The sequence below is a fragment of the Rissa tridactyla genome, chromosome 6, assembly GCF_028500815.1.
Source record: "Rissa tridactyla isolate bRisTri1 chromosome 6, bRisTri1.patW.cur.20221130, whole genome shotgun sequence".
NCBI lineage: Eukaryota > Metazoa > Chordata > Aves > Charadriiformes > Laridae > Rissa > Rissa tridactyla.
The window spans coordinates 50597512-50609892 of record NC_071471.1 but is presented as its reverse complement, the minus strand read 5'-3'; the positions used below and the strand labels follow the sequence as shown (position 1 = coordinate 50609892).

The 12381-nt window shown below is 43.6% G+C and overlaps 1 protein-coding gene across 40 annotated transcripts in view; it reads right to left on the bottom strand.

The window, feature by feature from the left end:
- The window catches only part of SORBS1 (sorbin and SH3 domain containing 1), a 229870-nt gene that overhangs the window by 54564 nt on the left and 162925 nt on the right, over nucleotides 1-12381 (bottom strand). For 13 of the 40 annotated variants that reach the window (XM_054205021.1, XM_054205022.1, XM_054205020.1 and 10 more), the window contains 5 exons: nucleotides 12117-12212; nucleotides 8971-9090; nucleotides 7115-7230; nucleotides 2977-3330; nucleotides 3-150 (listed from right to left, as the gene is read on the bottom strand). In XM_054205021.1, coding sequence (XP_054060996.1) covers nucleotides 3-150; nucleotides 2977-3330; nucleotides 7115-7230; nucleotides 8971-9090; nucleotides 12117-12212 — 834 coding nt within the window. The other 27 variants (XM_054205035.1, XM_054205049.1, XM_054205042.1 and 24 more) reach the window with 6 other exon arrangements.

Genomic DNA, 12381 nt, shown 5'->3' with positions numbered 1-12381 from the left:
ACCTCGATTGTGCTGCAAGAGGACAATAGTGGGATTGACGATTGTGGTAGAGGGATAGGCAGAGGAAGACTTGTTGATTGAAGTGAAGGAGGTTGGATAGTCAGTGCCAGTGCCAGGCTGGGGCACTTCATTTAGCACAGGACCTGGGTCCTAAAAAGGAGAGCAACACATCATTAGCAGCATGCAGAAAGCTGCTACACTGGGAAAATCTGGAAAAAAAAAACCCAAACATTTTAAGCTGAATGAGAAGCATAATCACAGCAAATTTTAGTAAAAAAGGCATAAGCATGAGCGTTACCTTGCTCCTTGTATGTACCCTGCTCTTTGTTAATGCAATTAGTTTGCTAAGGCAGTACTATAATTATTTGGTGTTGGGTTTCACAACTCCAACCCCAAAAGGAGGCACTATAATTTCATCCAGCAGATTCTCTGGAGCAAACACAGAGTGCCAGAAATAAGCAAATCTGGTTGGGGGCGGGGGGAAGACACAGACATCTTTCCCCTGATACATACACACACAAACATTTGTTTTAAAAGTATTCCTTTCATAGCAAAAGTCAGGCATGCAAAACTCATGCAACTCTGCATTACTACTGCAGCTGGTTTGGTAAGGAAGGTCTGAGGAATAAGGTTAGCACCATCATTCAGGAAACAGTGTGACACCTACCTGGTTAAAATAATGAAATAAAAAAGCCCCAAAACAGATAGAGGGTAAAAAGTAGGACTCTAGCAAGGAAGATACTCAACACGGCTTTGCTGCTGGAGCACAGATAGCAAACTGCTCCAGCTCCATTATTTGCTTATTTCAAACCCACCTCTGGTATCACCACAGCTCTGGTTGTTCTGTAGAAATACAAGCTGTGTCAGCAGGGAGACTTTAAAAACATCGTTCATCTTTGAAAAATCTCAGTTCAGGGATACCATGCTTTTGTTGGTAGTCAAGGGGAAAAAGATAAAGAAGGGACAGTAACTAAGACTGTGCGTGCCAGTTGAGGCTGAGATTTTTCAAAGCTTCTTAAGGAATTTGGACACGCAATTACGATTAATGGGGAATGAGCATCCAAACAAAGACAGTATGGAACAGCGTACCAGATTTCTGCACTCCTGATACTCCACTGTCAGACTGAGCTAAGCATTCAGGGGATTTTCATCGCTATTAAAAAAAAACCTGAATATGCACAGAATATTGCTCCAGATGAATCCCTGCTCCTGGCTTTTGTGGACAAGTGCAACTCGGTGCCCTTCGTACTCACCAGCATCAGGGGAAAGGACTTACAGGATCAGGCAACAGGGGCCAGAGTGAGGCCTGGCACCAGGGATCAGAGATAAATCATAGTGAGAATTGGCCATAATCAGAACAAGCATCTAGAGTCTTTCCAACCTAGAGGGGAAACAGTGAAGAACGATCCTGTTCTGCTGGATGGAGGTGATCTTGCTCCAAGCAGCATTTGATCACGCCATAGACGTTTCAAGAAGACAGAAAAGAATCAATGGCCTTCAGACATAGATGTCTCTAAGAGAGAGACCCAGCCCTGCTGGCTGTGATAGTTTTCCAAACAATACAATTTGGGAAAAGAACTGGGAGTCAGGGACAAGTATAAGAGAGTTGGGTTTGAGTTTCACTTTGGTAACTAAAATACAATGAATGCCTCAAAGAAGAGAGGTGTCAGATCAGGATAGGCTCAGCAGCCCCAGCTACGTCAACAAAGTGGGTGAACAAAGACCATTTAAATCATTGTAGAAAACAGCTCTGTGGCTACACTCCTGAATTGGCATGCCCAAAAATGTTTCAAAACTCTCATCCCAAGAAAATCAAGTAGAGCAAGATATCCACTACTCCTCTACAATCTGGAAGCCTGCTGAATTTTTCTCGACCCTGCAGATAGGTTCCATTAAAAAAACAAAACAAAACAAAAACAACCCCCCAAAAAACAACAACCACCCCCCCCAAACTTTCATCACTCTCTGCAGTAAAAAAAAGAAGCAGAAAGGCTTCAGCAGAAAGAAAACATCCTTGGTTGCTTTTTTCTTCCCCCATCATGCCTGCTTGCTAGATCCCGGTAGAGTCATAGGGCAGAGAAAGCACCATCATGAGGAGGGGGTTTCTGCTGAACTTCTTCTTTGTCCTTACTGAACCATATAAGCAACCATATAAAAAAATAATAATGGTGGTTGTAAGACTTCAAGTACAAGGAGGGTCAGGTACTTCTTGCATCCTCTGCAACTTTAACTGAGAGCTACTTTTCCTCTTTGTCCCTGAGGACTTTTTAAAACAGGTGATGAGCTTAAAGAGAAACAAATCCAAATCCAAGAACACAGTAAATTCCAAGTTAAAACTGTTGTGGATTGACTTTGAAATTTTCAAAGACAAGCAATTCCAAACTGAAGAGACACTCTCCCCCTCATCTATCCCATAGCACCTACATGCTTGGAAGACTCTTAGCTCAGTAACTGATATTATTGCTTGTAAGTCATTGGATACTGGCAGCAATCTTACACCAATTCAGCAGGAATTTGTGTAGACACCATACAGTCTTGTGGCTCAAAGTGGAACAGAAAGCCAGCCCTAACCTTTAACTGGTCTGCTGTTGCTGCTTTAAATGTTATTCAAACACAATTAAGGATACTATTAAAAGAGCCTGAAAGAGATCAGTTAGTTGCAACTATTCTGTTTATACAGAATTCATTTCTGAGCAAATCCTGTGAAGACTCTTTAGGTGTGCATCACCTAGCAGAACGGGCACAAAGGGAGACAGTCAAATATTGTTGCGAGAAGTCAATAGAGAGTTGAAAGCTGCACAAGGCAGGCAACATGCATGCACTAGCACAGGACGTAAACAAGGTTTCAGTTGTCATGCTGCTGGCAGGGAGTGAGTCATCACTCCTCTCTCAAGTTTAGTATTGCAAGGAGAAAGTAATTTTAATCTGGGAATACAAATTTAGGAAAAGGGCGAGGAGGGTACTTGGCAAGCTTACTGTATGTGAGATGACTCCAGTGATTTCAGGCTTCAAGCCCCTGTGCAAAGCCCCCGTGACTGGAGGGACAAGTGAAGGTGGTGATGAGAAGAATGGCAGTTTCGGGTAAACAGAGGAGGGTGCTTGGTTATGGTGGGAACCCCTCTGGAGATGTGGGGGAATAAAATCGTCTAGAGTCGGAAAAGTCAAGGGTGAGCCAGAAGAAACAGTCTCAGGGAATACGGAGCCTTGCCCGAAAGGAACCAGAGGCGGTGGTGGAGTGCTGGAGCTGCCTTCTTGCTGTCTGTCTGGATTAACCTGGAGGAGGGGGACTACTATAACCCCAGGCTGAGCTGTGGTGGTGGCAGTGGCATCCTGTAGGAAACAAGGTGTTGTTATGCAACGGGGGAGATTGGTACTTCAGTCTAACGCAGCCATATAGTGTCATGCAAGGATGCACGCAAAATGATACGGAGCCCAACACATTTTCTTTCCTTAGGGAGACATACTTCTTCAGTCTTGCAGCCCTGGCCTCTATGAACACACAGTTTTTCACAAAAATCTTCCTTCCCCTCACCACCCCTCCTCTCCAGTTCTGTGCAGCGAGGCTAAATCAAACCACAGAACAGCTCTGAATTCACCATTGGTTGAGAAGCACTAACCATCACAATACACAGTTTGCTTCTTTTACACCTCCCTAAAACAGAGATCCTCGCCAGCCCAACCCAATCCCCTACAAACACCACACACGCACACACACAGATCAATGCTGGGGGGGACACACGCATGGGGTGTTAAATATTATCGAGTAGAAGACCACAAGACTCAGGTGGCAAAATGAGCGCTCAGAAATTAGGTAGGAGGGGAATAAAGCATTAAGGGAACACTGTAATGAATTAAAGAACCGTTCACACGGCTGAAAGAAAATAAGGTTATGGAGAAAACATGTACCATGCTGCGTCCCATTGCCTTGTATGGCGGTTGTCGCTGCTGAGTAAGGTAAGGCTCTTTTCTCATCCTGTCCTCTGTGGCAGCTGTGCTCTGGGGCTCTAGCACTCTGTCCCTCACAGCTTGCGGAGGTGACGACTGAGTCCAGGAGGGTTGGCCCGCATCATAACTAACTGCGTCTTTACTGAGGACAATGTAAAAGTACGGCCTGGGAGGAATAGGAGGAGGAGGAGGAGCAGGAAGAGACTCTCCAGTATCTGTTACAGAGGAAACAATGTTGGTGGCTGGTGCCTGAGTGAGCTCAGCGCCCAAACTGGTGCTGGCTGCTGGGTCATGTGCAGTGCCAGTGGAATTTTCAGATGCGGCTGAGCAAGTGCTGTTAGATAAACAAGCTACATATAGTTTGGTGACCTTTTTATCCGCCTTCGTCTCATGACTGGAATTCATTCCAGCCTTACTACTGGGATCTGCCCTGTCAGGTTTGCGTTGTATGGATGATGCATCCAACAAGGAGCGACTTTCCAAGAGTGGCTGACCAGCATGCACCTCATCTTTGGGGCCTGAAGAGGGAGAATGCCCTGCTGGCAAGCCTTGCTTCCCGCTGGGGACGGCCCCATAGGGAGTAGGTGATGAGAAATAACACCGTGCACTGGGATTTGGTGATGCACGCTGCGTATAAGGCTTGGGTGCATTCAGGTACACGCAGTCCATGATGGGCACTGGCAACAGGTTGGTCACTTTAGTGTCAGTGCGAGGACGCCATGCAAAGCTTTCCTCTTTGGGAAGAGGAGGACGGGGAGGAGCAAGGGCCTGCCCAGGCGGAGTCAAGAAGGAAGAGAAGGAGAGAAGAAGCAGCACCAAATGAAAGGAAAAAGGAAGGAAAAAATAAACAAATTTCAAGAATGAATTCGGTCATTAGACTTGGGTTAAGCAGGTTTTAATACAGCAAGAACAAAAAGCAAATACAGTATCTGGAAGGCGAGTGCAGAACTCACTCACATACATCATCTCAGGCATTCTCTCTTTCTCAGCACTGCTCACTGCAGCACACAAACCTTACCCAGCTCTCAAGTCCCTGCCTACATGTTTCTCTCTCTGGGCTAAATAAATCTCAGTGCTGTATTGTTTCAAGAGGCTTGCACAGCAACAACTCACCATGCCCCTGGGAAAGCCTAAGTCAAGATTTAACATCCTGGCTAACTAAACCCAGGCTCATGCCTGTGTAACTAAATACTTCCCAGCATTGAGGACATTTGAATCGCAAAGCCAGATTCAGAGCTCTAGGCCACCTCTACTGCATGTTAAGTGCACTATCAAAAAATGAACATTGTGAAGTTTCACCAGGACTAATGAAAGCAGACATCATGTGAATACTAGTCTGCCACAGCTGGCTAAGTAAAAAGTCAGCATTTCTTCCTTCTAAAAGCTAGTTCTTGAATTCTTTTCAGGATTTTTCAGTCCTGAAAATGCTTTCAGGAAGACCAGAAAAATTAAAGTTTCTTGAAGAACTGAGTTCCTGACAATTTGCCTCCAGAATCAAGATCACCAACAGAGAAATCCTGCTGCTACTAAATAATAAAAAAAAAGCTTTACTGTTTTTGGTACTTTGCAACATGTAGGTTGCTAACTCCACAACTGCCTGCTGACTGCAACTCCAACTCCAATTACAATCAATTTTTTCTGAAAGCCAAACTGTTTTGAAGTAAAATGACTTGGCAATAGAGAAGTTTCGTTTTATTTATTGCTTTGTTGCCAATAGCTGAAAACTATAAACTAGTGAAAGGAAGGCAATGAAAACACCCACCTAGTGAACTGTAGCTCCCTGCATTCTTGCAAATTAACCCTCTGGAGACTATGCAAGTTGGTTTTACACATACCCTATTGTCATATCTTTATCGGCAAAGCCTGGCTAAACCACTGCTAAAATGGCCTTAACAGCTAGCAGCATTCAAAACTGAAAAAATGCCTCCTTTAAAATTCACCCACGTATGACAGGTTGTGGCCAGCACCTATTCTTGTTACATGGATATAGACCTAGAATAGCTTCATAAAATTACAGCTGCTGTCCCGCAACCTACTGTCCTCATGCTGCCCCTCTTTCCCCCCCTTCCCTGATGTATAAGGGAGTGGAAAAGTGGGTTGGTAAGTGCTCCTTCTGAAGGGCTTCTGCTTCTGGAACAGGCTCATTCCTTTTGATTCCTTAAAGACAGTAATTTCAGTCTGGAGACTTCAGAGTGCCACAATATTTCCCCAGGTTAGGTGAAGCCTCACTTTACCACTGCATAGTATTATCAGGAAATACTAATTCATGACCTACGATTGCTGTTTTCCATTTTCTTCTATTTCAGCTTAGTTTGGACAGCAGTCCTTGAGACTTCTACAAGAAGTACTATGTGCATCAACGCTCTCTCTGTTCACTAACAAGACCAATAAGGAACTACAAGACAGCTGTAAGTTTTGGGTCAGTAAACGGGTCTCTCCTTTAGGGTGCCACTCCTTCCCATGACTTCATCTGAGTTGTGCCTTCTTCCACTCTCACTTACAGTTTCAGGAGCGGTGTCTGTTCTGTGGCATTGCTACAGGTCCTCGATGATGGGAGAAGTCACCATGATAGGGAAAAGGCTTTAAAGGGACTCTGTTTCACACAATTGGTTTCTAGTGAAAGGTTTGGTTTCTAATGAAGGGTGTCCTTATCAGCTTTCAGACTGCTTCTGTGCAGACCGACCACCAAAAAGACAAAGGATGAAGTGACATTTCTTTTTAACAGATTGACTTCAACAATATACCTTCAGGTACAAATAACCTTTCCCTTGTTGGCTTGTATCAGTTACAGCGTTAAAACTGAAAGGCATTTCCCCAATATCTTGTTTTTAATGTAGGGTGTAACTCTGCTTTCAGCCCGCAGCAACCTCTAGAAAACAGACCAACATAAAAGACAAAACAGTAATAGATGACTACTTCACCTTTTTTCTTGCAAACAAATAGCGTTGTCCTCCTCCTTCATCCACCAAGGAAACACTGTGGTGTGTCTGAACACACAAGCTCCGCAGCTAACATCAGTGTTGCCCCCATTTTAAAGGTAGGAAAATCTGAGGCACAGCAACTTACCCAAGTCTGCAGCAAAGTCTGGAGTTCAACCCAGGACTCCTGACCATGAATCCAGTGCTTGAACCCAGAAGATCACCCTCAGGGTCACAGAAGAAAGGCTTACCTGTGGCTTGCTGTCTGAGGAAAGGTTCGGACGCACACTCCTATAACCCTTGGCAGCCAGAGAAGACAGTTGAGCATCCCCATTGGCATCAGTGTTAGATGACGACCTCCAATCATCTACGAGGGGAATGAAAACTCATATCACAGAGGATTCCCTTCAGCTACAGGATGAGCGAAAGGACAGGACTCTTTTCTTCCCTTTTTTTTTTTTTCTTTCTTTTTTTTCCAGGCAACAAGAAATACTTCCGAGAAATCAACAGAAGGAACAACATAAGCAGACAATGTTTGTACCTGTTTCTGTGCTTTCTGGCTCCAGACCTAAGCGTTTCACAGAAAGGAGGGATGGAAGAGGTGGGGGTGGAGGACAGGCACAGAGGAAAAGAAAGGGGAAAAAAATAAACCATTACATTTACAGAAAACATGTACCAATTGAAGTTAAGAGTCGAGCTACTTCATTTCACATATAAAATGCTTTCTGACAGGGCTGCCTAATTACCATAGAGACCAGCCCTAAACATGATGCCCTCCTTGTTTCTGACCTTTGTAAACACAAGGCAATTCATTCAGAGCAATGAAGAAACAATTGTTCATTGACATTCTTATTTCAGAGGCAAAAAGGCAGCCCAGCTAGCTACTTTCTAAAGCTGCAGCTTGATGTCCAGACACCACAAATTACTGGAAATGTAGACTCTGTATGCAGTCATGATACAGGCTATGAAGACATATCTATCCTTATCAACATCACTATGTATGATTAACTGAGATAAAGGACTGCCAACAAATAGATCAGACTAAGTGCATGTGCATGAAGGGAGTCGTAAAATACACGATATCACGTTACAACCCAGTCCCTGCAGCTAGATGCATTGTCTTATCACCTATTTACCCACCTCCCACTGGCCACCTCCCCATCCCTCTATGCATTTTGCTCTTTAAGTTATATGCAAAAAGCTCTTCCAGCTCCAAAGTACATTTCATAAAGCAATTGAGAGAGTAAGCAAAGGAAGTATTAATGAGCTGATTTCCATAGTAATGGGCTCATTGCCATTCAAGCTGCTGGAAATTTATGAAGCCATCAACAAAAAGGAGAGAGGCAATGGTGGGGGGTAGGAGCAAAGAAAGAGAGAATGGCAAGCATGAAAAGAGGGTAGGTCACGGGTGGAGCAGAATGGGAGGAGAAGACAGAGCAGAAAGCAGCACATTGGGGCCGGAATTAATGGAATCCAACAATAGTCAGAAACGATGCATGCTTTGCTTTCAAGAGCAAGTTTGACCCCTTCCCCCCCTTAACAGCATCTTGCCTTTGGGAGTTCATCCTCTCTGCCAGACCCACGACACTGGCCAGGTTTGTTATGCTTTGCCTGTCTCCTACAATTAAGTAATTACACGTCTGCTATTGAAAGATGGCAAAGCTCTATGGCGACACTGTCTGCCTGGGATGCTATCCCCGCTCCCTTGACAACCCAAGTAAATGCTACGATGGCAGTAGCACTACTCTGCCTCTTTCTGTTCCACCTCATGCCTTGGATAAAAGAAGGTGACGTGGGCCTGCCAGGAAAAAAAACACAAACCAAACAAAAACATTTGAGAGTTTTTGGTGCTCCTAACAGCAAAAGGGAGCAGTAAACTAACTTAAGCCAATGAGTGAGTGACCAGTGAGTGGTCATGAAATCTGCACTAGGAGAGAACAGGAGTCAGTCTGCTTCCACTGGTCCAGTTCTTGCAAGAGGTTTCCAAATGTGCTACGGGATTTTGGGCTTTAAATTGTAGCTAAAAATATTCACCCCAAGACCCAGGACTGACCTCACTTGAGGTTACTGTGAGCAATGCATTCCAGTTAATCTTCCACCCACTTACTTTCAGGTTGCTCAATGTCCTGAGGACATGGTGAAGTGATATTCTGATTCTCTTCATAGGCTGGAAATGCCCGGAGGGTCACAGCTCCTTTTCCACTGCAGACTTTAGTGGGATCCATTTCTACAGGAAATGCACGTGCACAGAGGAGACACATCAAAACAGATGATACAAAGCTATTAGGAGCCATCAGAGCTCTATGGAGTAATTTTAGCATGGCTGCCTCTGGGTGAATCACTCTAGTAATGTTTATGCAGATGAAGATTAGCTCTAGATTTAAAGCATTGAGAAATCAAAGCAGTTTCATATTCATGTAACTGATGAATGCAGAAGTAAGTTCTGAGTCAGTGTAACAGAGCTAAGAAAGGCAGAAAAAAGGATGAGTGTTTGAACTAAATTTCACAGGTCCATTTGCTTTATTTGGTCTGCTTTGTGTGGAGATATTGTACTAGCAAGGACATTCCACCATTAGACCTGTGGCTCTTCTATAGGGATGTCCCAGTGGTATAAAGCAATACTATTTGTACGCTTGAAGCCTTAAAAATACCTTTTGTGCAGGACTGAAAGAATAAATAAAAAGAGGTCTTATGACCACTGGAGGATATAATCTTGTAACTAAGCTGTACATGATCTAAAGGCAGGGCACTGCAAACCACCTCCTTGTCATCTCCTCCCATTTCATGTCAGTGTTTCACCTTCTGACATAGGAACCCAAATCCCAAAAACTAGGAGGAGGATATACTTGTTCGTATCACCCTGTGAGCTAGACAGCGGATCATGCCAGCGTCCTTGCTGAGGCCCAATTCAGCACAGCTTCTGGGCACGCTTACCTTTGTGCATTTCAGTCCATGAATTTGGGTTTTTTCCTCCTGTCGTCCTATCAAGTAATAACAAACCAGTACTTCAAGGCTATCTTCCTTGCCCTACTTAAAATCCTTCTGGAGAGTTGTTTCCTCTAAGATACCTATAGAAATAATAAGCCTAAAGAATCTCACTTATCTAAGCTACTTCCACAGGAAAACACATCACCTCCCTTTCTCGTGCACCACTACTGACTCTGCAGCTACCATCAGACTTCACTTTGCCTCAGCCAAACAGAGGTGCTAGTCCTACCGCGACACCATACAGGGAGCCTGAAGAGGTACTGAGCATATGCTGTGTTACACAAATGACAAGAAGATGATTTTTACTTTTATGGCGTGAGAATCATGCCATCTCTCCATGGGGAGGGATGCAGCTCCTCTCTAGGAACTGTTATAATGAAAGTTACACCTTCAGACTGGACAGAGGGGGCAAAGGCTGCTGCTTATTGCCCAGACAACAGCCCGTGTTTGTGCAGATCAATATTCACCAGCTGATTTCAGTAAGATAACGCCCCATTAAATACACACCAGTACAGTGCCTACAGACCATAACACCACCTCGGCTAAGGTTGGAAAACACACAAACCACAGCCAAGGTGACCACAGTGTAGGGAAACATCAATAGCGCCAGACGGACAACAGCAGTAAGTGGAAAGACTCAAAAAATGTCAAACACCTGGATCGCATCGAAAGCTCTCTACACTACAATCACTGCAGTTCAAGTTTTTATGTAGGCTTCCAATGCTTTAGGGGTTTCACAAAAAGCATAGCTTCAGAACGACACTTAGAACTGGAGGAAGGACATAATAAGTAAGGAACAAGAGGACGCTTTCCTACAGTTCAGCCTTCAGTTAATTTAGGCAGCACTGAGGCAGCCTCTGTGAGATGAAAGACTATCCACACAGGAATATTAAATGCTGCTTAATCCTTAAATATACCACATTTGCACTCACACCATGCAACTGATCATGCCTTAAGGTCACCCACATGCCTGGTGAAATAGAAGTTGACTTCTCTGACTGATTTTCACATGATCCAGATAGGGTCAGGATTCGTTTTGCCCAGGAGTCCAGTTCTGGCTATTGTTCCCATCCACACAGCACAACATGCAGCCCAGGGACTCCACAAATCCACTTTCAAACCACAGGACAGAGGTTTAAGCTCTGGGACTCCAGTTTCAAGAGTGCTGTAACTGTGAGGCATGGACACACTGTTGGGAGTCACCAGGCCTGATTCAGACATCCACAAAGAGTGCAGGGTAGCTGTTTTCTTACACTCCTGCAGCTAGATTCCCTTCACAGGCACTGATGAGAAATGGGAACACTTGGAGTTCAACACGCCATAAATGTCTCCATCATATTGGAAGAGAATCAAATTTGGGAATCAAAGGACTTTTTTATTTTCATACAACATATTAAACCTGTATACCAAATCAAAAGAATAAGAATCAGAAAAAAATGTTATGAACTAAAAAAAAAGTGTTTTGAAAAGGTTTGAAAATAAAATATTGTCAGACTACTTCTATTTGGGAGAGGAAGACAACTACCTAAGATGTTGAATTTCTTCACAATTTAGGTGAAATGATGGAAAACAAAAATCTGAATCTCAGGACAGAAATCCAGCAGATGGTAATAAACACGACATTAGCACTGTAGTATTCCAACAGAGCACACGTGTGACAGATTAGGAGAGACAAGCAGTATCAGCTAGACTAGTCTGACTCTCCAAATCCAGCAAAGTACAAAAATAATCTTGTACTTTTAGTGGGAAAATATGTGCTTGGGGAGGGGGTGACAGACAGTCTAACATCCTTATTTATCCTTATAAAGATTCTGTAAAGTCAATGTATGTACAGAAAAACAAAACCATCTCATCAATGTTGAACTATGCTTGAACCTGTAAAATACCATCTCTGACATTAATTTACTTTCATAAAGACTAAAGATACGCAAGAAACATCCTTTGGTTCATCAGGAGTTTGGTTCAAAATGAGGCTGTAATAACAATATTATTCATAATCAAGCATTAGTAGAAGATCTTACAATGATCCCAGACTCAAGTAGACACAATTATGTCTGCAGAGGAGCAGCATAATTGAGAACAGTGTATTGTGCCATCAAGAGCTAACTTTATTACCTACTGATGAAATCTACAGCTCTGGAAACAGTGAGAAGAGGATGAAGCTGAAAACTAGCCAAAGCGTGTGGGTGAAGCGGAGAGATAGAGAAAGAGAGAGAGAGAACGATGGCCAACTAATGCGTGGCGGGGGAGGAAGGAAGAAGATACCTGTAGGCAGCACTAGGTGAGGAGAACTTTTCACTTTCTTCACAGGGATTATTTTAACGGCAGAAATAGAGCGTGTACATAAAGGGACGTCAACAGCTGCAAACACAAAAGTGTAAATGGCACATCCAAAAAGGGAAGAACAGAGTTTGGGAAGCATGCCACAAAATTTTCTAATGTACTTGGAGGCACAATAGCAGGAAATTTCAAATACAAAAGCAGTCCAGAGAGCTGTGATGCAACCGTTAAAAATATCCCTTCGTTCACC